Here is a 26,917-nt window from a genome sequence, read left to right as displayed (position 1 = left end):
GGCACTTGAGATAAAACCTTCAAAGTGTTAATTCAGCCAAAAACCAAGAATCTTCTCTGACATGTTGCCAAAGAGAGAAATCGATTTATAAGACATCACTGTACTTAAAAACAGTAGATCATAACTGCACCATTTCCACAGGAAAGCAGGTATGGCTGATGTTTGTATTGGTTATAAAACAGTTTATATTTTAAAATGTGTCTTCAAAGTCATCAACAGACTAGGATTATTTGTAACATCTGGACAATGCTGCAAACTTTTACCTTTCCTTAGATTGTTTGTTTCTTTCCAGTTTGGTGTGGTCATAGATCAATACTCTCCAGAAACTCACTGTCCACAGATCCTCATGGTGGAACTCCACACCTCAGTTCCCACACTGCACTGAGAGCTGAGTCTCTCTGCATTTACTTGCACTGTAGTTAGGTGTCAGCAAGCGAACTCTTGGTCTCCACATACTCAAGTGCTGCTCTTTTAACAGCCAGGACACTTTCTGCTGTACCAAATTTCTTCTCATAATCCAGGTAGCGTTTAAAGAAGAATTTCATCTTCTTTGGTGCCAAGCTCAGGTGTATGACCCTCTCAAAGATGTCCCTGCAAGAAACCAAATTGACTCAGATTGCTGTATTGGTGACAGCACTCAATACAAGCCACATATCCTGCATTTGAACAAAGAGCAGAAAGTCAGGGGAGCAGAAGCCTTCTATTTTGTTGCAAAACTCCAAAGGTGCTGGTCAACTTAATCTAAGATCCAGCCACTGTACTTGACCCTGTGTTCATTAAGTGGAGGTGGCTGGATCCATACTGTGGGAAGGTGTACTTTCTTTTGTCAATTCCCAGAAAAGAAAAAGGGAAAAAAAAAAAAATTTCTCCATTTTTATGTTACAAGATACAAAAGGGCTTCATCTCACCCCTCAGATACAACAAAAAAATCCCTCCAGAGGGACAGATACACCTCAGTGCAAGTCCTCTAGTTTCTGTCACTACTTACAAATCGGCCCCTCTCTGCCCTACGGATTGCCTTGGAGTCTTCCCAGCCCTGGCAAGGATAAGCCCTTCCACACACCCCAGTTTTCTTCAAAATTTTCTTTTGCTCTGCTCTGGGAGGCTCTACACAACCTCATGCTGCAAGGTACCTCTGCTCTTTTCGAGGGTTTCTCCAAGCACTATATTCTGTCCCTTCCCAGCCTACTGTAGCACAACTCACCGTACTTCCTTCTGGCTGCCATGTTTGATCATGATGTCCATGTAGATGGACCAGATGTCTGTCCGTTTGGGATAGCTGTTGAGGGTGCTCTCAAAGAGGGCCTTGGCATGTTCTGGGTCCCCAAAATGGAACTCAAGCTGGGCAAACCTTGAAATTACATCCACATCTGTAACAAGTAATGACATGTTAGGGTATCACAGCAGCCCTCTTCCCTATAAAAAAAACATGAGTGATAATTACATAGAACAGAGACAGGCACAGAGACAGCACCATCTCTACCCAGAGAAAAAAGGCTCTGTTATAAAGTGGTTCTGGACTAAGCCAGGATCAGAATGGGAGAGAGAATGGTCAGAGTTCACTTCCCACTTCAGCTCTCTGCAGGAGACAGAAATTTAGTCTCACATTCAAAATACATCTTGCAACATCTACGGGCAGCCCCACAAACCTAGGACAAGACCAACTGAATTTTTCTAGTGGGCTGCAAGACTGAAAATCTCCTTTGCTTTAGGTGCCCTGCTTTTGCTCATCACAGCAGATTTTATTACAGGAGGGTTTAGGATTGTTATTCAGGCTGAAATCTCCCCTCCTTTTATAGTAAAGGGCAGCACGTTTAGCACCAACTGGCTGCACTTTTCACTTATTTCAAACATTGTCACGGGCAGAGATATCAGAGAGCAGCTCATCTACTGGAGACCTGTCAACACATGGTCCACATTATGAATAGAGAGGAGAGTGCTTACGTTCTTTGGTGGGCAAAGCCTTCAGAGCACGCTCCAAAAGCCTATGCGTAGCTTCAGTCTGGCCTTGCTTCAGGAGGAAAGAGGCATATTTCAGCCACACGGATTTCTCCTGACGGAAACGCTTCAGCATTGTGTGGTACAATTCTTCTGCTTGCTGTAAGGGCAGAGTTGGGTTAGATCACACAGCTTCTTAATAAAGCCTTGTAGCTTTAAAACGCTTACTCTTAGCCCAGGTATCTCCAAACAATTACGAGAGAGAAGCAAGTCTCAACAGTTCCTTGTCCACTGTCAATCATAACTATCAATCCCAGATAGGAACAAGATACATCTAACATCTGACAGCTGGAAGCTTATACAGCCAGCACTGGTAGTTTACTGGCAGGACTGAATGGAATACGTGCCCAGGACCTGCTTGAACTATCTTACCTTGTACTTCTCAGAATTGGCATAGATGTCACACAGATGCTGGAAGACTTTCAGAGGTTCATTGTATTGAACAGCTCTCTCAAAGACCTTCATCAATGTCTCCTCAGTACCATACATGTTCTCCAAGTTCAGCAGAGCCACCCAGACATTCAGCTTCTCCTGTTCTTCCCTTAAAGCAGATGTGAACAGGAATATTTAGCCTTTTACCAGCCTCCAACAGCTTTTTGCAAACCACCCTACAAAGACTCACTGGCTTGCAGCCTGTCTCAAGGGCAAAGGAAAGTGGCATACTGCTCACTGAAACAACACTTTTGGCACAGAGCATAGCAGTTGTTTCACACTACAACTTTTGATCACTGTTGTCTGTAATTAAAAACCACAAGAATGATTCAAGAAAGCACAATATACTTAATCATGCTGTAGAGATGACTTAATACACAAGGGTGCAGCCCTATGGAAAGAGCGAAAAGTTTTAAGGACATCATCACCGACAGCATTATGTCTTTCCAAAACCTTCTGACAGCTCAGAGGTTATGTCTGTGTTCTCAGTGACGCCTTGAGGAGTTACTGCGCTCACGAGCTGCAGCAAGTCAGCTATAGGCCAAGTGTGGCGACTCAGGCGAGACCTTCAAAGGGCCAGCTGACAACTGCCACCATTTAACCCACTTGAGCTCACAGACAGAGCCTGCCACTCCACACACGCATGCACACACAGTGATGACACAACCAATGCTCTTCTCCTGTCATCCCTACTGCACCATGATTTATTCTTTAGGGCAAAGAAAGACAGAGCTCCATTATTACCTGAAGCAGATTGTTTTAAGCGCTCTCTCTGCCACAGCTCTGGCCTTGTCAATCTCAGTAGCCTGGAGGTGGAAAGCCATGTACTGTAGCCAGAGGATGGAGCTATTGGGACTGCCCAGCACGAGACGGTCAAAGTCGTCTGCTGACTGGGGCTGTCGACTGGGGTCCATCAGGGCTGCCTCTAATTTGCAGAGCTCCTTCTCCTTCTTTTGTTTCTCTAGCTCCTTCTCCTTCTTTGTTTGTTTCTTCATCTGAAAGAGGAAAAAAGGAGAACTGGGGAATAGCAGGCACTTCATATGGGAATAGGCAGGCCCACCTAAAGCACAGATAGGCTAGGCAGTTTTCACAAGAAGAGATGGGGCCAACTGTTTAAGAGAGAAAGGAAACAATACACACACTCCATCCCTTCACACACAGACACATACAGTTCACACCTCCATGAGCAGCAGCAGTACCGTAAATCGAATTTATTTTAATGAAATACACTGAAAGACCAAATACTTTGCTAGTCTCACACCCCAACTGCAGGATTCGCACTTCACCTCTCCCTCTCATTCTTCCAACTTTATCCTCTGGGCCAGTGCTTACCACCACCCTCCCCTCTGTAAAAATTCAGGATAGATGGAGAGAAAGTATGAAGACTAGGGTATGTTACTGGATCATTAGAGTGACTTAGGTTTAAATTGCGAACTGACAGTGCCACAATTCTCCACATAAGGCAGCTACACCAACAAAGCATCAGCCATGTACGGCCTTTATAAGGTGAGTTTAGAGGAACAAGGGAAATCCTGAAGAGCAAACATGAAAGCAATTCTTGAGCTTGTTTCCGATTTTGCTGAATTGCTCATACTGGAAAACGCTTCTAAAAAATTACAGCGTAGAGTAAGGGGGTTTTTTGTGTGTTTTTCTAAATAAGAGGACTATAATTTGAAAATGTTTTTCATCTCCAGGTTTTCCTGTAAATTTACAACACACAGAAGAGTAAAAAACAGAGGTGACATCAAACACAGAAATTTTACTTTCATCAAAATGTTTGTTTGACACTAAATATATTTCTTTTAGCAGGTCAACATGCAGCCATGCTAAAATAGGGCCTTTTCTCCTCTGCTTCAGAGATATCTGCTGCTAAGCCCAGTGTCTGGAGTAGGTAAGGAAGTTCTGAATTCACTGTCAGAGATGTTACCTTGGGTTAAAAGGCTTTGCCATGGGGCAGACAACATGCAAATACCAAGACATCACATTACAGCCACCATGTGGTGTCTCCTGTGCAGACAACACTAGTACACAGTACCTTCAACTGCGGATCCTCCTCTTCCTCACTCTCTGAGCTCTCTTCCTTCTGATTCAGCACAGGTACATTCATTGCATTCAGGTCCTCATCCCAGGTGAAGCCCATGGAAACCTGCAGCCTGGGAGCTTCACTAGGTTTCTTTATCTGTTTGGAGGAAGACAGGGAATGCCCTGGGTTTTAATTTGAAGTTTTTACACTGAGATTAGACAACTGCTGTTTGCTTGTGGCTTCTCTCTGTCCAGTATTATTGACTTCTCACACTTGCAAACAGCCCACTAGCAAAAACGTTAAACTCTGGTCACCTTTGCTGTAATTTAAACTCAATCCATCTCAAACCATTTTCAGATGACACAAACACCAGTCCATGTCACTCTTATCTGCAGCAATGATACTTATTGTCATCCAAGTCAAAACTGACATATCTCAATAGGGCTGGAAAGTCATTTCAGGCTCAGGTTCTCCTCCAAACTTCTCACCTTAGATTTCTTTTTAGCTGCCTCTTCCTCCTGGTCATCATCTTCCTCCTCCCGGTAATATACCTCAATTCCACTGTCATTTTCATCTGCTGAGCAGATCTTCCTTTTTTTTGGCTTTGCCTCCTGCAACAAGGGGAAATGAGAGGATAGTGGACAGTAGCAACTGGGATGAATCTTAAAGGCAATCCTGATCACAAGCAAAGAACCTGAGAGCACAGAGAGGGTGGTGCCCTGGCACAGCATCCCCTGCTATCCTCTCACATAACAGAGACAACAGAGAATAAACCCATGTTCATCTACACACGGTGCCAAGACCAACAGGATGGGCCACATAAGCAACACAACTAGGCTGCTAATTCAGTTAAACTATGCAATTTGGGTAGGAGTTTTGATCTTTGCTGATCTCCAATGCAATTTAATCTTTTTTTCCTACTCGGTGTAATTCCTCAGCCTCATCCCAGTGGACCTTCCTAGTCCCTTCAGTATTTGGACCAACGAAGTCCTTTAGTTAATGTCCTGCACAATCACATCCATACCTGCTCACTTTCAGAGTTTCCTCTTCTCTGTTTTGTCTTCAGCTTAAGCTCTTCTCTCTTTTGCCTGTCATCTGCCTCTCTTTTCTCTTCCTCTGCATCATATCGTGGTAGGCCTAGGGATTCAGGCAAGATGTTGGGCATCCCAGTGTCCTCAGGCAGAAGAGACAGCTCAACGTGTTTTTGTTTTCTATTTACACTATGATGTGTTGCCAGGAGTAGCAAGAGAGAAAAAGAAAAAAAAAAAAAAAAAGAGAGCATTTACAACGACTGCAAAGATATGAACTTCTTTAAAATCTTCCTGGCTTTTATCCTCCCTCTTTCCATCCTGTCCTCCTCCACAATCTCCTTTCTACTAATTCATGGCCCCTTTTAAAGAATGTTAGACCTACCCAAGCACCTTGGCAGTCAGCAGCTTTCCTTCAGGCAGGTACTTTTCATATAAGGAGTGTTTCTGCACAAAGTAAGGAGAAACATTCTGGAACAGGATTCGGCCCAGAAGAGAAGTGGATAAGCTGAAAAGAGGAGGAAAACCAAAAAATAAGTATTCCATAGTGGGAGAAAAGGAAGGAAAAAAAAAAAAAAAAAAAAAAAGTGCAGTGACTCTATCTGTGGCACCACCAGTTCTATACTGCACCACCCAAATTTTCCCTACTCTAATTTCAAAGGCTCAAGAAAGCAGTAATGATCTCGATTCCCAAGAGCAAATTCATTTTACAACATCACATTACATCAGCGACCACCCTCAAACAAGATTCCAGAATCGTATATTCAAAGTAAATTCTCCAGGATCTCTCATTTCCCACTATAATTTTCTTATGCTACTCACCCAAAGAATACACCTGATGGAGTGATTGACTTGACATAGCCTCTCACTAGCTGGCCTTTTTTAACATCGTTAATACATGTTATTTCAACATCCTCGACTTTGCTGTTGCTCTTTGGGTTTAGCCTAAAAGAAAAGAGACGTGAGAAGTTAAAGTACTCATCTGAGTAATTCACACTCTGCTCTGTATATCAACAAAAAGAAATGGGTATTAACAACAGTTAGTACTTTCTGGAAAATATACCAGACCAGAGACACCCTTCAATTTATTCAAATGTACTAAGGGACTGTCTGCATCTCTGCCAAGCTGTACATAGCATTAGGCAATAGACATGCTGCTGTAAACAAAGCCAAACAAACCAGATCAGCCTGGCTTCCTCTGACACTAAGAAAAATGAGCACAGTAAAATGCTACCTGAAATTCGGCACGGCACTGGCTTGGGTTTTTTTTCCCCCTTATTTCTAAGACATTTCATTCCACGTAGTTTATGTACTTATGTTCCATAGAGAAGATAAAGCAAGAGGCTCGGTTTTAGAAGGCATTTAGGACCAAGTTTGCCATTTAACCAAAGTGGTTAAAATGCAACTGAACATTGAAAAGTAGATCAACAGTCTGGAGGGAAGACACATACCGGGATTGTCGGAGAGACAACTGGATTTTGCCATTCTCATTGGAGAGGATGTAACACCTGCATGGTAGAGCAAGGGGAGGAAACAGAAAGCTTTTTTACCTGTTAAAAAAGTCATAGGTAGAAAATAGATATTTTCACTAACAGAATGAAGCTCTAGAGGAAACAAACCGCTCTGTCCCTTGAAGCACTTGCTGTCTAACACAAACCAGCGTGACACAATAGTTCATAAAACCGGCTTTTTGAAACATATCCACTTGCTTTACTTAGTCTCTATTGCTAGTACAAAATACTTAAAGTTTGTTACAGCTGAATCACTTGGTCTGTTGCACTCTCCTGCATTCTCAACAAATCTGTGAAGCAGGGAAATGCAATTACTTATGCATTACAAATGTAAAGACAACTGACTTGTCAAACAGCCCACAGAACCACAGCAGAGCTGGGATAACTGGCTTCCCTCAGTCCCATCAGCACCTTGGCTAAGACAGTAGCTACTCTCAAAACGCAGTCCAAGCAGGCAGCTGAAGAGAGGCTTCTTCATACATGGAAAATATAAGATTTTCACCCAGACAGACATGTGTCAGCATTACTTCTCAGCTACAGACTGAAACTTATAGGTCTGGCATCATCTCATGGCAGCAAAAAGCTGGCCCCCCCCACCAAAGGGGGAATATTTCTAAGCCTTAGAGCTTGAAGGAACAAGAGAATTACTGACCTGACAATCTTGCCAACCTTGAAGTCACCTAGAGGATTCTCCACGTAAGTATCATTCAGGTGAAAGATGCTGACTTTGCCAGTCTTCCCACCTGGCAGCGCAATGGTCAAACCAAGGTTTGGAGTCACCTTTGTTACCATGCCTATAGTGATCGTGCCCTGCTCCAGTGACTGAATTCCTGGAAGAAATTAAAGTGGGAGAGGGCTTCATTATACTCCAAAAGTATGCAACCAAAGCAACAAGGGTAATGAGTCAATGAAGGTGATTTTAGTTGCATAGTCACATATTAAATGCATCAACTTTTCGCAAGGTGCAGTCTATGCACTCTCTCAGTCCATGTTAGCTCAGATGAGGTCCCCTGCTTGCACAGTTCCAGGATCCAGAATAACTGACAAACGTTGACAAACGTACCATCTCGTATCTGAGATCAGAAGGATAAATATTAATAAGGGCTCAGAGAAGGGCTTCAGTCTGAGACAGCAGGAAAGTGACTCTTTAGTCTAAAGGTCTGACCTCTCTTGCCTTGCATACTGCTACATCTGGGTCAGAGTCCCAGGACTTAGTTCTGTCCTACAAGGAGGTACAGCTTGGCTCTGGAGTGTAACATCTTCACTTGAGGGGTCCGTGCAGGCCCCCTCTAGGTAAAGCATCATTTGCAGTGGAGTCCTGCTGCTAAGGCTCTACTATACCTGTGAGTGACAAGCAGAGGTTTGTTTCGGTGACATCTGTTCCAGTCACTGTAGCTGATATTGCCTGACCATTTTTGAAGCTCTTTTCTGGATGTTTTAAGACCTGAAAGAAGAGACAGATTTCCACTTATTACCAGAAAAGGAGCTTTGTGCAACTCTGACTGATGGTTCTCCTATGAAGCTTTACACTTTCTAAACACGTCTGATGCGTACACTTGACTGACAGCTCAGCATTGCTTCAATGGCTCTGCTATCCTGAGCCAAACCAGCTACAGGCATAGTACTTGCTTGTCAGTGAGAGGCAGTGATGCCTAAAGGGCAGAGCACTGGACTATGAGTTCGTATAGATGTCTGCAGTCACTACTTGCAGCCATGTGCACAGAAAAAAGAAATGTGTAGCTTATCTGTAATGGTCTTTTACCTTGGTGTTCAGAGACAGCAGCAGATGAGGAACTCTTCCTCGAATGTCAGGGGCGACTTCTACCTCCAGCCAATTTTTGAGGATGTTATACTGAGAAGATACCAAAACAACAGAGAATACAGCATGAGACCTTGGGGGGGAAAAAAAAAAAAACCACCTTCCCTGGTGGATTTGATAATTTTTAAGGCTAGAAAGAACTACTCCAGTCTTGGCTCTTGCACCAAGCAAAAATGGTGATTTGTCTTCCACTCTTACACATATAATGCTGCTATCGTTCACAGCCAAGTGCACACAGGGGACCAGCAGTGAGTGTACTTTGTGCTGGTGGCATATGCAATTTCTCAAAGGCCATTCTGCTAGAATGCAGAGTGGGAAGCATCTGCTGGCCACAAACAAGCATGTCAAAAAGGAAGAGTCAGAAAGACTCCATCAAGTATAGAAAATGTGACTTCCTTCTCCTCCCTCCCTGTAAGACACTGCACTTTGCCCGGACCACTCTCACAGCTAATGAAGACCATAGTACTGTCAGTGTTTAGGTCTGAACTAAGGCCCCTGACGTTACCCCCACTTGCTGCCTCCTCCATACACTTCTTAGGATGACTCTGGCCTCACCTTTTTCACAAAACAGGTGACTGTCTGTCCAACATTGTAAAGTCCACGTTTCTTGAGGGCACCGTCTTCTTCAAGGTTCAGCACTGCTGTGACTTCCCCTTCAATTTCGCTGTTTGCAAACAAAGAAAGAAGACATCAGTAAGACAGCTTTGGTCCTAATGATGAAGATAGGAGTTAGAAATCCAAGAGATTATGGTCAGCCAGTACTCCTGTGACAATGCGTTTGTGACATCCATCCCCATCCCCTCCCCAACTGCATCCGTCTGCCAGGAATTAATTCTTCCCTGGGCTTAAGAGGGAATCCCTCTGCCATGAAGGGACATACCAGAATCCAGACTGGCAGAACCTAAAGTCAAAAAGATATTCAAAGGAAATCATGTGCTATGAGAACAGTATGACGTTTAACACAGCTCCCAAACCCAAGTTAGTATGAACGAGGGGAAAAAGAGGCCTTGCCACACTGCAAACCTGTGGAGCTTCTTGCTCATGGTCAACTCCTTCACAAATGGGAGGAACAACAGAGGGAACGTACAAGGACACAAGGTCTGTGAAGCACCTGCAGATAACAAACACTCACCTTGGTCGAATGCTGAGCTCTGGAATGGACTGTGTAAAGTGCGGATGGGTGATGGGCAGGTACCTAAAGAACAGGAAAAGGATCAAAGTTTCTCATGATCTCCCCAGGCCCCAGTCATCTGTAATCTCTCAGCATTGGCAAAAAAAAAACCAAACAGGTGTAAGCCCCCTCCAAAACTACCAAAGTCTTCGAGTTCCAGTTCTTCCTAGTATTATTTCAGTGGCAATTTAGGCATTCAAAATACTCTGGCAAATTTAGTCCCTGGGGCCAAATCCAGCTTGCATTTAAGACTGCCACTGGACCTTAAGAGTTTAGACATCTTTTTTCCTTGCAATCTATACTAAAGATGAATACAGTGACACACGTAGAGAGCGAATTCACTGAAACCTGGATCTCAGAATACAATAGCAGATTTCCTCAGGCCTCAACTACTCCAGCAAGGACAGCTGGAACAGTATCTGGTGACAGAAGGAGCAGCAGAGATGATCTGAACTGAGTAACTGTTTCACCCCTTGCATTCCTCCAGAAGCAGTATTATGAGCATGTTTTCCCACCTGTGAGTATTCACTTCTCTGCCACCAATGACTCGGGCAGTCACCTTCTGTCCAGCTTTCAGAGTATACGTTGGAAAAGAGCCTATGGGCACTTCATCCAGAATCCGGGATGCATGGATTGAACCTGTCAGTTTGTCGTCAATAGCAACTGTGACATGGGTTGGTTTGACAGATTTAACAGTACCAGTAACAATATCCCCCAGGGAAAGCGAGTGTTTTACAGCAGCAAGCATCTCTTCTAATGCTGTCTCAGATTCGTTCCGGACCCTTACAAAAACATTCTTCTTTGCTGGGCCTTGTACTGCTAATAAGACTCCATGGTCATTCATCTTCACTGTTCTTAAGGTTGCAGAGATTGTTTGTCCCACCTTCAGTTTTTCTGAGTCAAAGCGGAAGGTGTCATTGAAGTGAGAAGCTATGGGGATAGCTGCCAGCTGGCCAGTTTCCAACAAAGACACAACGGCAAACTCTTCTGCTATGTGCTGCACGATGGCAGAATGCTGGGAGTTCTCTGTGAGTCGCTAGACAGAAATTAAGATAGTGATTTACTCTGTTGAGATTTTTATTCCCTCCACTCTACCTCCCACAGCTGTAAAGGAGGAAATAGCTCCCGCCCCACCCTGTCAAAATTCACTAATTGCCTGAAGTTTGATAGACAAACAGTAACAGGTAGATCTAAAAGCTGAACACGTACTTGCTTGGGTCTTTGTTTTAGCAGTTTTTCCCGAAGAGAAACATACACCGTGGATGTGAGGACATCCACATGAAGAACCAATGCCTTGATTTTCTCACCAGGAACAATACTTTTGTCTACAAATAAGAACAAGAAGATTTATCTCCTGATGACAGTGAAGAATCATGAGCAATTGAGCTAGTGGCACACAATGATAGGAACGGTTGCCTATGGGTCAGTTTAATTCCTGAAGACCACAGTGATAAAAAGACTACTAGTTGCTAATTGTAACTATGTTACTGTATTGAAGTCAACTTAATGGCCAGATGTATAAGTCATCTCTTTTATGAAGATATAACTCTTAAATAATGCAAACAAGGTTGACTAAACACAACTTCAAGGTAATAAAGGCTTTGAAAAAGATTATGCTAACACTTGCACGAAAACATCATCAGTCTATCTGTTGCTGAGGAAACAAAGAAACTCTTCTGAGTGCAGAAGTACTAGGATATTACTCCTGATGAAGTTATCAGTTCACATTGGTTTCATTGGTTTATTTGTTATCTCACCATGCACTTGTTTGGTGCATAATATGGCACTTTTCTGCTTTAATTTTTGAAACAGTACTGAAATTGCAGTCCTGTTTTAAAGTCACATTGATTTAAAAGAAAAATTAACAGCAATTTCAGAAAGAGCATGCTCCAAGGAACATGTTTCTAAAGTAAGAAGAAAGAAAACAGAGTAAGTTGGAGCATGTATTAAGACTGTCTACATACAGTATGCTTCAACTAAGGACCTCAGAGCACAAACTAGACTTCACAAGATGCCCAAGTTAATAGAATAGAATGGAATATTTCAGTTGGAAGGGACCCAAAATGATCGTCTAGTCCAACTACCTGACTAATTCAGGGCTGACCAACAGTTAAAGCATGTTATCAAGGGCACTGTCCAAATGCCTCTTAAACACTGACAGGCTCAGGGCATCGACCACCTCTCTAGAAGCCTGTTTCAGTGTTTGACCACCCTGCCAGTAAAGAAATGCTTCCTAATGTCAAGTCTAAAACTCCCCTGTTACAGCTTTGAACCACTGCCACGTGTCCTATCACTGGATACCAGGGAGAAGAGATCAGCACCTCCCGCTCCACTTCCTCTCCTCAGGGAGCTGTAGGGAGCAATGAGGTCACCCCTCAGCCTCCTTTTCTCCAAACCAGACAAACCCGAAGTCCTCAGCCAATACTCATAAGACACTCCTTCCAGTCCCTTAACCAGCTTTGTTGCCCTCCTCTGGAAACATTCAAGGATCTTCACATCCTTCTTAAATTGTGGGTCCAGAACTGCACATAGTACTCAAGGTGAGCACCAATGCTGAGTACAGCGGTATAATCACCTATTTTGACCGGCTGGTTATACTATGTTTGATGCACCCCAGGATGTGGTTTGCCCTCTTGGCTGCCAGGGCACACTGCTGACTCATATTGAGCCTGCTGTCAACCAGCAACCCCAGATCAGTTTCTGCAGGGCTGCTCTCCAGCACTCTTCTCCCAATTTATATGTGTGTCCAGTGTTACTCCATCCTAGGTGCAGACCATTTCATCCCATTAATCACTGCCCAATGCTCCAGTCTATCTAGATCCCACTGCAAGGCATCTTGTCCCTTAAGACAGTCAACAGCACCTGCCCGTTTGGTATCATCATCAAACTTGCTAATGGTGCATTCAACTCCTGCATCCAGATCATTGATAAATATACTGAACACAAATGGCACGAAGACCAGTAGCCAGCCAGAAATAAGGCCAAGATACGAAGCATGATTAGGTCCAGTTTACAGATGGTGTAACAGAGGCACAGGCAGGTTTACAAGATATCCTCTGAATCATGCAAATGGGCCAGCAACACATCAGGAACTAAACTACTCCTTAAACCCATCCCAAGTCTGGATCAGACTCCTCGCATGTTTGTTACTCAGAATTAATTTCAGGACAGAGGTTTCAAAGTACAAGAGCAAAAACCAAAGCAAGCAGTCAAAGATAAAATCCTCACCTCCCAGATGGTAGCGAGTGGCTGTCACAGTCAAGCCTGTGACACAGCTGCCACTGAACAGTGCTGAGCCATCCTCCTTCACATCTTGCACGACCAACTGCAGCTCCTTCCCAGGCACTAGTTCACAGAGGCCTTGGGCCATGCTGGACTCCTCTAAACAAAGCAAAGAAAAAGTGAGAAATCAGTTTTGTCTATGCTGTTTCTTCACAAAACAGAGTTTTCACATTGCTCAAGAAAGCATAAACAAGAATTTATATCCACCTTGATAACAGAAAACAGAGTTTAGGCTCCTGAATACAAAGAAGTAAATTCTAAGGTTTAATCAAAGTAGAAATACTTTTGAGAAATTAAGGATCTGATAGCTTTGGAGAGAACATTTTCCAATCTTATATAAACACTGTCACAGCATTGCATATAGAAAAAGGTTGAAGCAAAATAGATTAATACTAAAAACACAAAACAGACATGTCACTTCACAATTACAGGAAACAAAACATTAAACATTACGGGATATAAAAAGATCACTGCAATATATCTAGTATTCCTAACACTAGAAAAATAGCATGTGAGAAAACCTTTGCTGGAGGACTCATTCAGCAAACCTGTAATACAAGTAGGCAAATCTGTTTGCATAACTTCATTCTCATGCAAGTACTAAGTTTGGGTCACCACAAGCACTTGAGTGCCAGCATAATTATTTTTATACTGAAGCTAGTAAAGGCATCGCTATAGATTTTAGTTGAGCAGATCCTGGCTAAGGCTCAGGGTAGTTGAAAAATTCCTCTGAAAATCAGTTAACCCATGCACAAGTATCAGCAATAAAAACCAACTTGATGATCACAGCATGCACAAATGTGGATTTCTGTACCATGAGACTAGGAGGAGCCGTTCTTGACTGCCAATAAAAAACAATGCTAGTGTCCTTCACTGTCATAGTTTAAAAAGCACTGTTAGATGAAGGTACAAATGGTAATTTCTCATCAGTTATGAGTAACCAGCAACTACAGTATGCATACAAATAATATACATCTTTACTTTTGTCAACATTTCCTCTTTATTTTGATGGACAAAGAGAGGACTATTTGCTGAAATGCAGTAAGAGCACCTGCTGCCTGCAGTGTATAACAGGCAAGTGAAGAAGTTCTTAAATCAAAGCCTTCTCCTTTATTACTCTAACCCTCCAAAAGCATTATTCACTTTAAACAGATGTATCATTCTTCAGAAAGCACCAGGGGGGAAAAAAACCCCATGGCTTTACCACTGGATAGCTAACTGGCCCAGTCCTTCCAGCATCACAGCAAGTGACAGTGATGCACTGACTCAGGCCACTTCCAGTTGTCTTCTGTCCTTCCATCACTTCTGAGTATAAAGAAGAATTTATGTGATGTCCATCCTGCTTGTCATCCTAATATCCAGGCAGGCACCCGTGCTGTTTTTCCTAAACATTAGGAAATTAGCAGGGATATGTCTTAAGTGTCTGTTTCTAGTATGTGAGTTTACACCCAATGAGAGCCTCCCATGTTGCTTATCACCATTCTCTTTTCAGGCATTTGGTGAAAATTCAGGTTTGGGCACCAGGCAGCCTGTTTTGCTCCACTGGTACTTCATGGCAATTCAGTCAGGCACACAGAAATAAACTCTTTCTGGACTTCCATAAGTCATTCTTAAAACAAAACAAAAACAAACCACAAAAAAAAAAAAAAAACACCCAAAAACCAACAGAAAAACCATAGGCTTAGAGATCTGTTGGCACAATAGATAGCTTTGGTCCAATATCTCTAGATTGATTCATAAACTATGACAAATATTCACACCAAAAAGCCTCTCCAAGGCTGGAAAATGGCCTCGGTCCACAAAACATCCAGTCTCACTTTGGTCTTCCTTATTTTCACCTTCACAGGCCCTACAACGAACTCATCCTTCAGCACCATTGTATATCCCTTCCTCTTTTGATATATGGACCTCACAGTTCATCTATTTATCCTCTTATTTCTAATTCTCTAAGCTTCAACCTGAAATCAATGTAAAAAGTCTAGCAGACTTCAATGAAAAGAGCAGCTGCTTTGGCTTGTTCCAGCTATAGTTCCAAAAAGCCTTGTCAATGGCAGACACTGCACACACATCCTTCTTCTCACAAGCTCCTCTTGGAAGCTAAGTCTGTGCTGGAACTGACCTTTCTTTCACTTAAAAGAAAATTGTTTTCCCTTTCTTCCCTTTTTGTTCCTCTAGGGTCCCTTTTTTTTATATGATCCCCTTTAGCAGAACATATACAATCTTTTACCTCTTCTTCTCAACAAGTTTCTGATTTCTTTCATCTCCTTGAAATATTGATTCAGCAGGGTAAAGCTCTCTGCAGCAGAATCGCCTGAGCTGCACTCTGACACCTTCAGATTGAGGAGCACACGCTGCTTCTCCTCATCCATGCTCATCACCTTTGCTATCACAGTCTGTCCCACCGCAAAGTGGTCCTTGGTGTCTGTCACAAACTTGTCACTCATGCTCTGTGCAAAGGGAACAAAGGGGTAAGGGTTACTGAGACAGATGCTAGCTATCGGCCACTTGCAGGGCTGTTCAAAAGAAGGGTTTGAGTTAAGACTTCATGAAAATGAGTAAGAGAAACTAAAGAAAAGCCATCCATTAAAACAAATTATTCAAGTCACATGAAACCCTTTTTTGACACTTAAGCTCACTTTATTCCATTTTGAAAGTGAATTAAAACACAGACCTAAAAGCAGCATTTACCCTACCCTACTGTACTGAAGCTGTACAAATGTGGGATCCACAGTTCTATTGTTCCCTCTTTGTTACTTTTCCTGTGCTAAAAGTCATGTTTCACGCATGCCTGATTACATACATGCTGTTTACTGAAGTGAATGCATTGCTTACCACTTTAGGGGCCAGTCCTGTCACACCAAAAGGGAACTCCACAAACACTCCAAAGGGCATCACATTCCTCACGTAACCAGTCAACAGCATCCCAGGCTGGATTTCAGAGAAACTTCTCACAACTTGCTCCTCCTGTACAGCAGAAATTACTGCAGACTTTCTGCTCAAGATCTGAACAACCAGTTAGGAAAAACGAGAAAAGATCAATGAAACGACCCTGTTGCCAAGTAAATCTCTTGGTGCTGCTAACCATTGGGCTGGAGCAGTTTTTGCAGATTAGACAGTACAGAAGCCCAAAATTCTACAATTCCAATTACCATCTTGATCTCTCTACACTAAAATTTAGCAACCGATGTCTCTCAAGCTGCTCAGCATTAAAGATGTATGCTTCACACTACAGAAAGGTCAACTTCCTAATACTTCAGTTCTGATTTTTGGTATAAAAACAGAAAAAAAAAATTGCTAAGATTGTGATATGATTAACAGCCCAGAGCTGGTTGGGAAGATCAGTCAACTCAAAACCAACTCCTGGTTCTGATTGGATGCTAGTAGCAGCTGAGCCTCACTTTTAACACAAACAAGTTATAAGGACTCTTTGAAGCATTGCTACCTTAACAGGCACTTTCAATTCAACACACGAACCTGTGTATCTTCTATTTGTTGTAGATGCTCTGGATTCCTGACAAATACCTCCCTCCCCGCCCCACCTTTGTTGACTAGTTGAGGCAGCAAAGGATACGATACGCCCTCCCTTGTCACTTAGACACATAACTCTTGGGAGGACATCTCCCTCTTGAAGACAGTGCCACAAGAGCTTGCAGTTAGCAACAGAGTCAGAGAGGTGCACTGTGGGAATCCAGGCCATGACATTGCCTTCATCTTCTAAGACAGAAACCTCTAGCCCGTTATCTTTCTTCTTCAAGACTTTCACATCAACCATCTGAAAAGAAAACAAACATAGTGATATAAAATTCCAAGTGTCTTTGAAGTCATCCCTTTTGATGCACATGGTACCAAATGCTGTGCTGCAGAGGGTCTGATATGGCCTCCCAGAGAAAATTTCACATCAACGGGGCTGAGCCTCAAAAACATGCCAACGTTGATAGTACAATAAAAGTAATTCCCAGCTCTCAGAGAAATCAAGAGCTAGAAACATTCTCTTGGTTGTGACTTCTATTTGAAGGGCAATGGGAATAATTTAAACAAGATTAGAACTGTCCTGTTCCTCCATTAGCAATATCTGCAGTGTGTTAGAAACTGTGTTCGTTCCAAAGACCACAGGGAAGCTTTCAAAACATTTCTCTGAAGTTATCTTTTTCCAGGGATCAAAAGCAGCTGCTTTTGGAGTGAGAACATCAGTAATATGCAAAAGAAAGATGACTCCACCTCAGAGTAGGAGTACTAATTGATACTTCCAGAAGGACTGTCCTGAAACTCCTTTATTCTGACCTCTGACAACAGAGATCCTTGTTTTTATCCAGGAGACCAACCACGTAGTAAGAAATGCACATTTAATGCTAGTTCCTGACCACTAACAGCTTCTCTTGAAGCAAAGTTGTTCAAAATGATACCAAATTGTTTGGAAAGGAGTAGGAAAAGGCAAAAAAAAGGGAGCAGTCACTGAATTCAATACCTCTCCTATTTGATATTTCACTTCCTGTTTCTTCTTTGGAGTACCTTCCTTTTTGTCCTCCAAGGCAGGCTTACTCGATAACCTGAAGGACAACAAGAGTCTTTCCTGCTGGGGCTCACATTTTAAGACCATTACTTTAACAACCTGCAGAAAAAAACAGATAAAACAGAAGTTCATAAGTTCATTTCAGCTGACCCTCCACCTCAGTGTATTACCACCTACAAAATGAGCCAGGGTAATGCATACACACTACACTTTTCTCTCACCCCTAAGATAGCGGGCCAATGACTGTAACTTAACAGTTTCAACCAGAGACAAATGTCCTTCTGATCAGAGAGACAGAAAATGGAAGTACATAATCATTAAATGACTTGCCAAAAGTATGTGGGAGGTGTGAAGTAGAGTTGAGAATAAAATTCACATTTCCAGATTTGCAGTCAGAAATCTTGACTAGAAAATTACCCTTCTCCTTAGCCAGCCAACAAATAGCAGCATAAAGACAAATAAAAGCACCACAAAAAGTAATGAAGAGGGCCAGGATCTCTATCAGCTTGCCCACAACAAAGACCAGAACTTGGTGAACAGCACGGTTCTCAGAGTGCCTGGTTTAAGATATGCAGGATTTTAAACAAACAGGAAAACTAGAATAATGCAGAGGCAGAAAACCTTATCTTTCTGATTCTGTAGGTAAGACTTTTAACTTCCTTAGAAGAAACTGCAGCCTAGAATCCCAAACTTCCACTAAAATCCCGTTAACTCAACCAAGTGTCATCCCTGTATCACACACCATGGTGCCTCCTGCACACCAGAACAAAGACGCTTCTGTGAAATACCCAAAAAAGAGCTGCCCCTATTACTTCAAGTGAAAGGACATGAACATCTCTTGGTGTAGCTGGTTCCTCTAGGGGAAAATCCATGCTGGGGCCAACTCAACCGCAGAATTCTCTTTTGCATTCAAACACAAGGCATGGCATAGGTACATTTATTACCTGGCCTTCCTGGAAGACTTTATCTGGACAAGATATGGGTTCTGAGCTTAGCTCATTCTTGGGTACCAGACCTTTGACATCATTGTAGAACTTCACAATGCAGCCAAACTCCCTTGCACACACCACAAAGCCATGTGTGATCAGATCTGGTTTTGCATCTTCATAACTGGAGAGAACTGGAAGCTTTGATTGGACAAGACTTTTCTTTAGAGTAAGAATCAGCTTCTTTCCTGCAGGATTGCACTCTAGCACCTACAAGAATGGAGTACAAGAAGGTTTAAAAAGCACATCTGCCATTGTCTGACCAATCCAGCCACTAAACACTCAGAATGAAAGGGTGCAAAGCAGCTGAGGACTCTCCCTAGCAGCTCTCACCCGACACTGGACTTCATCTCCTATGTTGTACTTCTTCTCAGGTTGCTTCAGGATCACATCAGCGAGATGCATGGACGGCACGAGGCCTTTAATGCCATCAGTCACTTTCACCTGCATCCCAATGGGTTTCAAAGCAAATACTTTGCCCTAGAACCCAAAATAGGGAAAAGGATCAATAAATTCAGGATGAAAAGTAGACCATGCACAGGCAGGAAACAGCCAAGATGCTGCATCACCTATTATCGCTAAATGTAATCATCTTGCAAAAAAAAAAAAAAAAACAAAACCTCACTCCAACCCACATTCCACCCAACCAATCTGACCCATTAATTTTACACACTCCATAAGGTTGTTTCACAGCCTCTTTTCCTTAAGCATAGGCTACTTCTGCAAAATCCCTATTGACTCTGGTGAACTAAAATTGTTACCAAAGATGTATCCAATACAGTCACAATTCAGACATAAGAATGGTCATAACTGAGTAACATTCTGCCCATTAGCTGATTGTGATAGTAGACATACACACTTTTACTTTGAGTGCAAAAAGACTTTTAGATTCTTTCACCAAAATCTTTCTAAACTTGTATCCACGGCCATAAATAAATGGCTGACTGTGGCTAAAATCTGACTGACTCAGCAGCATCACGAATGGAAATCTGAACAAAATAGGGGAAGAAAACTATCACATCCTGTTTAACAAAGTTCAGCAAGGAGATGTTTTTCTCCTCATTTTTGTATCACTAGTCAGAATCAGAGGTGGAACATACATATTAGGCAGAGGAAATGCAGATTAGTTAGATCACTGCTCTAAGTATAACTGCCACATAGTACTGTTTCAGTCCTTTAGAAGCTCACCTGCACCACATCTCCTGTGTGGATATCTTGGTATTGCAGAAACCGCGCTTCAATAATCTGACTAGAAAAGAGACACAGCAAGAGATGACCAATCAGTCAATTTGAAAGAAATCCAGGATAAGAGGAAATAATCCCCTCTTTGCCTTCTCCCCATTATCCCCTACACACTCCAGCACTCTACAACTCCAGAGTTCTTGTATTTTATTCCAACTGGCCCACCTCCCAAAACAGCTCTCTGGACAGAGTTCAGAGAGGTTCACCTGGCTGCATTTTAGGAAACAGCCACACAGTTACGGCCACCAGCCATGGCTCCGTGACAGGGGAAGCCATCACCTGCATTGCTTAAAGCCACACAGACAGAAATACTAAGAGGGAGGAACAAACGGAGTGGGACTTGGAAGATCAAGGTTCAATTTCCTGTTCAGCCACAGTCTTCTGACGTGAGCTCAGCAGAAATAATCTCTGTGCCTTAGCCCACCAACTATACTGATGGTGTCAGTACTGTACTCCCTACAGTACGGGGAAGATATGCGAGATTCCCAGACAACCTCATGTGAGACAACGGATAAAAGCCAAAAATGCTAAATGGCAAGTTCCAGTCCAGCAAAGTTATGTAGTATTTTCCACTCCTGACCAAACTCTTCTAATCCTTCAAACAATTTTCTGGAAGAGTCTATAAAACTTACTGCTTCAGAGATACAATACACATCTCGTCCATCAGGCTGTAGTCAATGATCCGACACTTATGTTTGTAGCCTGCCTTAAATGCCCCAGGCTTAAAGGATTTTCTGTTTTTTGAAAGATGTTTCAACTAGAAAAAAACAAATTACAATTTAGTGTTCAGGAAATGGAAGCACTGATATAGACCTTAGGCTGAAGTGGTAGCATCTGACAAAATCATTCCTCTAACGCACTCGCTCTGTGCAGCAGGTTTCACCAGTTCTTCCAAAACAACCACTCTACATTCCAACCTGAACACGGAGAGGTATGATTTGGCAAACACCTTCCCCGTTGTCGTAATTTTGTTGTATTTGTCTCACAAAGAATGTAAAGGTAGAAAATAAAGCCTCTTCCTAGCCTCCTTCTTCAGGAGGCTAAGACAGCTATGAAGGACTTCCCTCACTGCCCTGGTACTTACCCGTGCAAATGCAAGAGTGCCATCATCAAGCTCAAAGATGGCACCAAACTGCTTGTAGAAAGCTTTGACTGTCGATTCCTCCACCACTGCCCCCATGCGATCACTGGAGAGCTGGTTGGGGGATCCTCCAGGGTGGAGGAAGGCCTGCCGTAGAGTAAGCCGCACCACCTTGGAGGTGGGGTGGACAGAGAGGATGCAAGCTTTCACCTGAGAGAAGATATGTTTGTAAAACACAAGTTTGTAAACAAAAGAGGAGAAAGGCACATTGCTCATGATTTTAGATATTATGCTTGGTATCTGAATTCTTTGTACAAGCTCTTCCCAACATTGCTACTAAGACATCACTTCAGTTCTAAGCGTCACAGACGATGAACTTTTGCTTCTGTCTGTTGTTTATGGGCTAGTCTGGTACATGACCACACAAGAAATCTTACATCACTTGCAAGTCTCTCATGCTTCCCAAATAAGTCTTCCATCACCCCAGGAATGGTTTTGCTCTTTACAACACTAAAGCAGCCATGACAGTAATTCAAATAAAAGACGAGACAGACAGCTATCATCAGTAAGATTTCAGAGATTATTCCACTGAAATGTTGGAGAAGATAAGAGATGTTGTGAGCAACATACCAACTCCAGCCATCCTTCACCCTCCTTACCACTTGATCTGGAGAATAGTTCATGGATTTCTCTGGGTCCATGTGCATGAAATCCACAATGCCAGTGAAGGAACACAGAAAGCTCAACTTGATCCCCAGTGGGGCCAGCTAGAAAGGGGAAGGAAAAGATGCCCAAAAAAACTGCACTCAGTTTTCACACACCTCAGAAACAGAGAGTAATTCATGCACTTCACAAAAAGGCACTGTCAGTGCTAACGTCACGCTAATGCTAAACAAGCACATCACTACAGACAGGAAATCCGCTATCAATTCTGCTTTCTACATTGTTGTGCAAAATCAATCCTTTTTTTTTTTTTTTTTTTTTTTTATAATGCTGCATTTAATCTGAAAACTACTGCTAACCTGTGGAATATTTTTCCTAGGCAAAGGTCAGAGAAGCACAAAATGAATCTTGTTCTGCTTCAGGCTTCATCACCAATTCCAGGCAGAAGCCTTTACACTCATGGCATCAGAACCAAGACAGAGAATAGATCTTAGGTGAATGAAGTGGAGGGAGTGTCTAGCAGCTAAGAATGCTTGCTATTGTAAAGTAATTGAGACCAAGCACACAATTTTCCAGGGCATAAACTTCCATCTCTACTACACCTGTCTCCCTACCTCCAGCAAGACTGAAAAAATACAAAAACCAAAACCAAAAAAGTCAAACCCAAACCAGAGCTTACCTTCTGCACTCGAGCTTTCACCACCAGCCCTGGCAATAAATTAGAGAGTGTCCAGTTCTGTCGCTCTGTGGCAAGGGATGCAGCAACCTCTGATCGATCAACGGACAAACGGACCACTCTTCCCTCATTCTTTACTTCCACAATTACACAGTTCAGATTCTGGCCTATTTTCAAGTCAGGTCCTACAAACACAAGTCACAGCATAAAACCTCCACCAGGAACACTCAGGGATTCCCTCCCACTTTTTCCAACGCTTTTTCAGAGTTCCCTCTACTTTAAGAAGCTAGAACTCCTCTGATTCTAAGAGAAGCCTGCTGACAGCAGAGATGGATGGGCTTGGAACAGTAACACAGTCTGTCAGAAAACAGGCTGAAACCCAATGGCTTGTTGCAGACCAGCCATAAAACTGCTGTTTTCAGCGGCTCACAAAGACTCCGCCTTGACCCAATCTTATTGAGGTGCATTAACACCACAGATATAACAATCTCAAATCTTCATCAATCTCCACCTCCACTTTAACCTCAGCAACTCCTCCTGCACTACTCCTTACCTCTCTTGACTGCTTTGATGTAATTTTGGGCTTTCTGGCGAGGCAGGAAAGCATGAGTCCCACTGACTCCAATATCAATGAGGTAGCCATGGTCTTCCATGCTAGACACAATGCCAGAGAGCAGCTGTTGGGAGGGAAGCACTGCAATTCAGTCATGTGATGAAACAGCTGGGTCTTAAAACAATGCACATCTGTTAAGAGATTCCCCAGCTGAAGACTCCCTTGTTTCGTGAGGAGAGAGCCGAGTTTTCCAAAGCAGCAGAAAGAACACTACATTCTTTCTTATTACAGAGCTCATCTGGCAGTGGGATCTCAACTCTACCCTTATCTAACTACACGCATATAGGGTTCACAAACCAGTAGGGGAAAAAATTGGGATGCTCAAAAATAGCAAGTGCTCTAATTGCAGGCACATGCCTGCAACCATACAGTTGGAAACACAAAACCTAAACAAATAAGCAACTCTGCAAAGCAGGTTAAATATTATTCTCTGTATAAACAACAAAGAAACATACTCAGAAATAAGTCATTAAATAACTTGTACATACTGAAACAGAACCAGGTGAATGGATTTTATGAGTGACAACCTGGAACCAAGACCCGATACTGCCCTCCCCTCCCAGGTTTCTTCCATGGTGGGAGCGGCACCACATTATTCTCTGATCTCATGCAAGGACAAACTGAAGTGTTTCCCCAGGCACTGTGCCAGGAGCGCCTCCAAAGCCTAGAGGCTGACAGACCCAGAAGACGTACCATGCCTGATGCCAGCGCTGAGGCGTTCAGACCCTTATTGACCTTCTTGGGGTCGATGGATAATTTGATACTCCGACGTCCATCAGCACTTTTCTCAACACTGGTTATGATGCACCTCACCAGTGTCCCTGGAGAATACATGTCCAAGAGCGAATGCAAGTCCTGCCCAGCAAGACGATCAAGAGATAAATATACAGATTTCACAATGTTAAATAATATAAGAAGGCCAGAATTTGTTACTGAAGTAGTTTTTGAAATCAAAATCCCACAGGAAAGTCCTGTTTCTCTGTCAACACTGCAACAAAAGACAAGAAATGCCACAAACACCAGGATCTCAATATAGAGGCAGGGATGACATTGCATGATGTTAGCAAGCCTACTAGGCTCTGCTTTGCTTAAAAAGGAATACTGTGTGGGCCAGAGTTGGGAGGCTGCAGCTGCAGGGCCAACAGCGACCCTAACCTCACCTCCATCTTTAGCAGGGAAAACCACTACCACCGAAAGGCCAGCACACCTGGCAGATACCACATTCCACACTTCAGCGCTCTAGGAAAATGTATGGAGTGCTGACACTAGAGAGACAGGATAAGAGATTACTCCATCCACATTCTGTCTAGCAATTGTAATTATCAGGAAATTGCAAAGTTTGCTTGGAAAAGCCAGTTCCAAACGAAGGCCAGTCTATGTTAGCACTATGCAGCAGCACACTGCATGCAGCAACACAATTAAATCACAAGGACCATGCTAATCCCCACGCCCTCACATCATCTTCCAGCCACTTCCCTAATTTCTTCCCACTATTGCCTACAGCACGGGATCAGTATTTAGCCTCAGCAGCAGAACAGTAGCACAAATCTCCCCATGTTCAACAGGCTCTCTATGAAGTTCACGGACTATTTAGCCAAGGCGAAGGCACTACAGGCAATCAAACACAAGTCAGCTGCAAGACACCAGAAACCAGGCTCCTAGGCAAGACCTCAGGGTTGGTTGTGAGGTAGTATTAACACTCCCTAGCTCCCAGGCACAAATCACAGCCCCAGTCCAAGGTCTCACCTCCAGGAGTTCTCCTTGGGCCACCTGCTTGCTCAGCATTTTGCTGTAGGCATCGCTGATCTGCGTGACTGGCACAAATCCTGAAAGTCCATTGGGCAAGCTGATGACTAGCTCATAGTCACTGACCTCTTTTATACAACCAAGGAGCAGCATCCCCTCACAGAGAGCCTGGGAAAGAAAGAATAGCATATGGTGGATATCTTGGCAAGTCAGCGGCAACAGGGTGGTAAACACATTTTTGTCCCAAATCATGATGTATTTCACAAGTGTACTGAGGAAGAATACATCATTTTTACGGAGCCCAGAAGAGAGATGCACACAAAATCAATTTATCCACAAACCTCAACTGTGAGTGGTTCGATATTCAAAATACTGTCTTTAGCAGCAGCAATCTTGTCTGCCTTGAATTTTTTCTGCTTTCCTTGATCCTTTTGGCTCCTTTTTCTTTTCTGAGATTGCTCTTCATGGTGCACCTAAAGCAGAGAGGAAAAAAAATAAAAGTGGATAAAGAGATGAACTTTGCACTAAGGCAGAACTCTGCTGCCAAGAATAAAATTAGAAGAAAATACTAAGATTGGAGGGGAAAAAAAGAGAATAATCTTGGTAACTGCTGTAAGCCTACATGCAGGTATTCCAAAATATCCCCTTGTGGGCGGAGGCTGATAATTTATAGAACTGTGAATCTTGGGAATGGAAGGGAGTGAAGCAAGTGATCAGCACCACACTCTGCTGACAGAAAAAGAAAGATCAAGCTTAATCTACCTCCACTAAAGCTAGCCTCACTACACAAGCACCTCGGGATAAGATGCTTGTGGAAAGTTCAAAAGCTAAAGCCTGACCAATAATCTTGATGGAACTTTTTTGTCATCACATCCAACATGCATCAGACATCAGGAACCTTTAAGAGATCAGTAGAAAGGCAGACATCAGCAGTTATCTCTTTCTGGAAGTCTCTTCTACAGTTCACTACAGAAGTAAGGGTTGGGGAGGATGGCAGGTCATATTCTGACACTGGAAGAGCTCTGAGAAGAGTTAATCAAGAATATGCAAACAACGTACATCAAACAAATTGTCCCGCTCTAACTTTGGGTTGGGCGTTTTTCCCTCTGTAGGTTTTTTCTGGATACCCCCTCTAGGAAAGTTTTCTTCCACGGATGCCATGCTTGCACTTCTACAGGACAAACAACAAAACAGAGATTAAATGTGCAGTTGTCACACTTGTTCCTCACAAACACTGAAGAGACCTAAGAGTGAATTATCCCCAAACTAAGACAGAATTCAGATGGCTGCTTTGCAGTTAGTCAGTGACACAACAGAAACTCATGTCCAAATGTATTTAACATTTGACCACACCGAAGTGTTGCAACGGTCCATCTAAATATGCACATCTGTAACACTTTTTACTATTGTACCATTCTACTAGACTAAAGTACTAATTTCTTAAGGCATTTTTGGCACACCACACAGACACTCATAAAACTGCCTTAGCTGTAAGCCTCCAGAACAGATATTTATTATATTCAGTGGACAAGCCGAAATTACCAGCTTCAGCCATCAAGGAGAAAGGTGTGAGTGAAACGTTAGAGTCTGTCTGGTCCACGTTTTTACTTTTTGGATACCACCCTTAGAAGTTCACATAATTTGACACATTTTTGCATAAGCTATCTCTCTATATATATATTTAAAAGATACGTTTAACCTTACTATGGTTCAATCTGTAAAGAACACATTATTGATTAGCCCACGACTCCCATGCTAGTTATTACTTTAGTCAACAGTATTTCTACAGAAATTAGCACTGAAACGCTACTTTGTCAAATTTAAAGTAGGCTGTTAAACATAGAAAACCCCACACAACAAACTACAGTTCACCACGGCATGCCTCACCAACGGGCTCGCTAAGCACACAGACCGCGGCCGGTGACCGAGCCGGCTGCACCGGCCCCGCCGCCACGCAGCTGGACCGGGCAGGGCTGGAGCTCCGCCCGCAGGGGCCTTACCTCCCCCGGCCGCTGCCGCGCTGGCTCCCGCAGCCCCTCGCTCGCTGCCGCCGGGGGAGGCCCGGGACGGGAAGGGGGAGCGGGACCGGCAGCCCCACGCGAGGAGCACGGGCACGCAACCGGAAGCAGGGGCAAA

The 26,917-nt window shown here is 43.1% G+C and overlaps 1 protein-coding gene across 2 annotated transcripts; it reads right to left on the bottom strand.

Annotated features, from left to right (window-relative positions):
- Nucleotides 1-68: 68 nt before the first annotated feature.
- On the bottom strand, nt 69-26,844 carry PDCD11 (programmed cell death 11). 2 transcript variants are annotated; one of them, XM_086752480.1, is made up of 36 exons: nt 26,782-26,844; nt 25,841-25,952; nt 25,123-25,254; nt 24,782-24,949; nt 23,729-23,890; nt 22,976-23,099; nt 22,426-22,607; nt 21,743-21,850; nt 21,087-21,293; nt 20,635-20,759; nt 19,949-20,009; nt 19,094-19,240; nt 18,719-18,970; nt 17,730-17,873; nt 16,836-17,036; nt 16,097-16,267; nt 15,492-15,711; nt 13,211-13,363; nt 11,192-11,307; nt 10,498-11,018; nt 9,944-10,006; nt 9,367-9,475; nt 8,755-8,844; nt 8,334-8,436; nt 7,645-7,822; nt 6,933-6,989; nt 6,304-6,426; nt 5,867-5,989; nt 5,478-5,673; nt 4,942-5,064; nt 4,466-4,609; nt 3,175-3,425; nt 2,371-2,539; nt 1,945-2,098; nt 1,205-1,370; nt 69-591 (listed from the first exon to the last, which is right to left on the bottom strand). In XM_086752480.1, the coding sequence occupies exons 2-36, from the start codon at nt 25,940-25,942 to the stop codon at nt 420-422; spliced, it is 5,517 nt and encodes a 1,838-aa protein (XP_086608606.1). In that variant the 5' UTR covers nt 25,943-25,952; nt 26,782-26,844; the 3' UTR covers nt 69-419. The 2 variants fall into 2 exon arrangements, with proteins under 2 accessions (XP_086608606.1, XP_086608605.1); XM_086752479.1 differs by lacking the exon at nt 26,782-26,844 and adding an exon at nt 26,669-26,733.
- Nucleotides 26,845-26,917: the final 73 nt, after the last annotated feature.

This window comes from Chlamydotis macqueenii, chromosome 7, assembly GCF_036417535.1.
Source record: "Chlamydotis macqueenii isolate bChlMac1 chromosome 7, bChlMac1.mat, whole genome shotgun sequence".
In the NCBI taxonomy this organism is placed as follows: domain Eukaryota; kingdom Metazoa; phylum Chordata; class Aves; order Otidiformes; family Otididae; genus Chlamydotis; species Chlamydotis macqueenii.
Note: the sequence above shows the minus strand (reverse complement) of the source record. Positions and strands in the feature narration are given on the sequence as shown.

What these genes read in the sequence shown, in the direction of transcription:
- PDCD11 (XM_086752480.1), bottom strand. Translation starts at nt 25,942, where the DNA reads ATGGCATCCGTGGAAGAAAACTTTCCTAGAGGGGGTATCCAGAAAAAA. An exon ending in AAGTCTTCCAGGAAGGCCAG is followed by an intron (nt 17,874 to 18,718) that starts GTAATAAATGTA and finishes TTTTTTCTGCAG; the next exon opens with GTTGTTAAAGTAATGGTCTT. An exon ending in CACTCGCTACCATCTGGGAG is followed by an intron (nt 11,308 to 13,210) that starts GTGAGGATTTTA and finishes TCTTATTTGTAG; the next exon opens with ACAAAAGTATTGTTCCTGGT.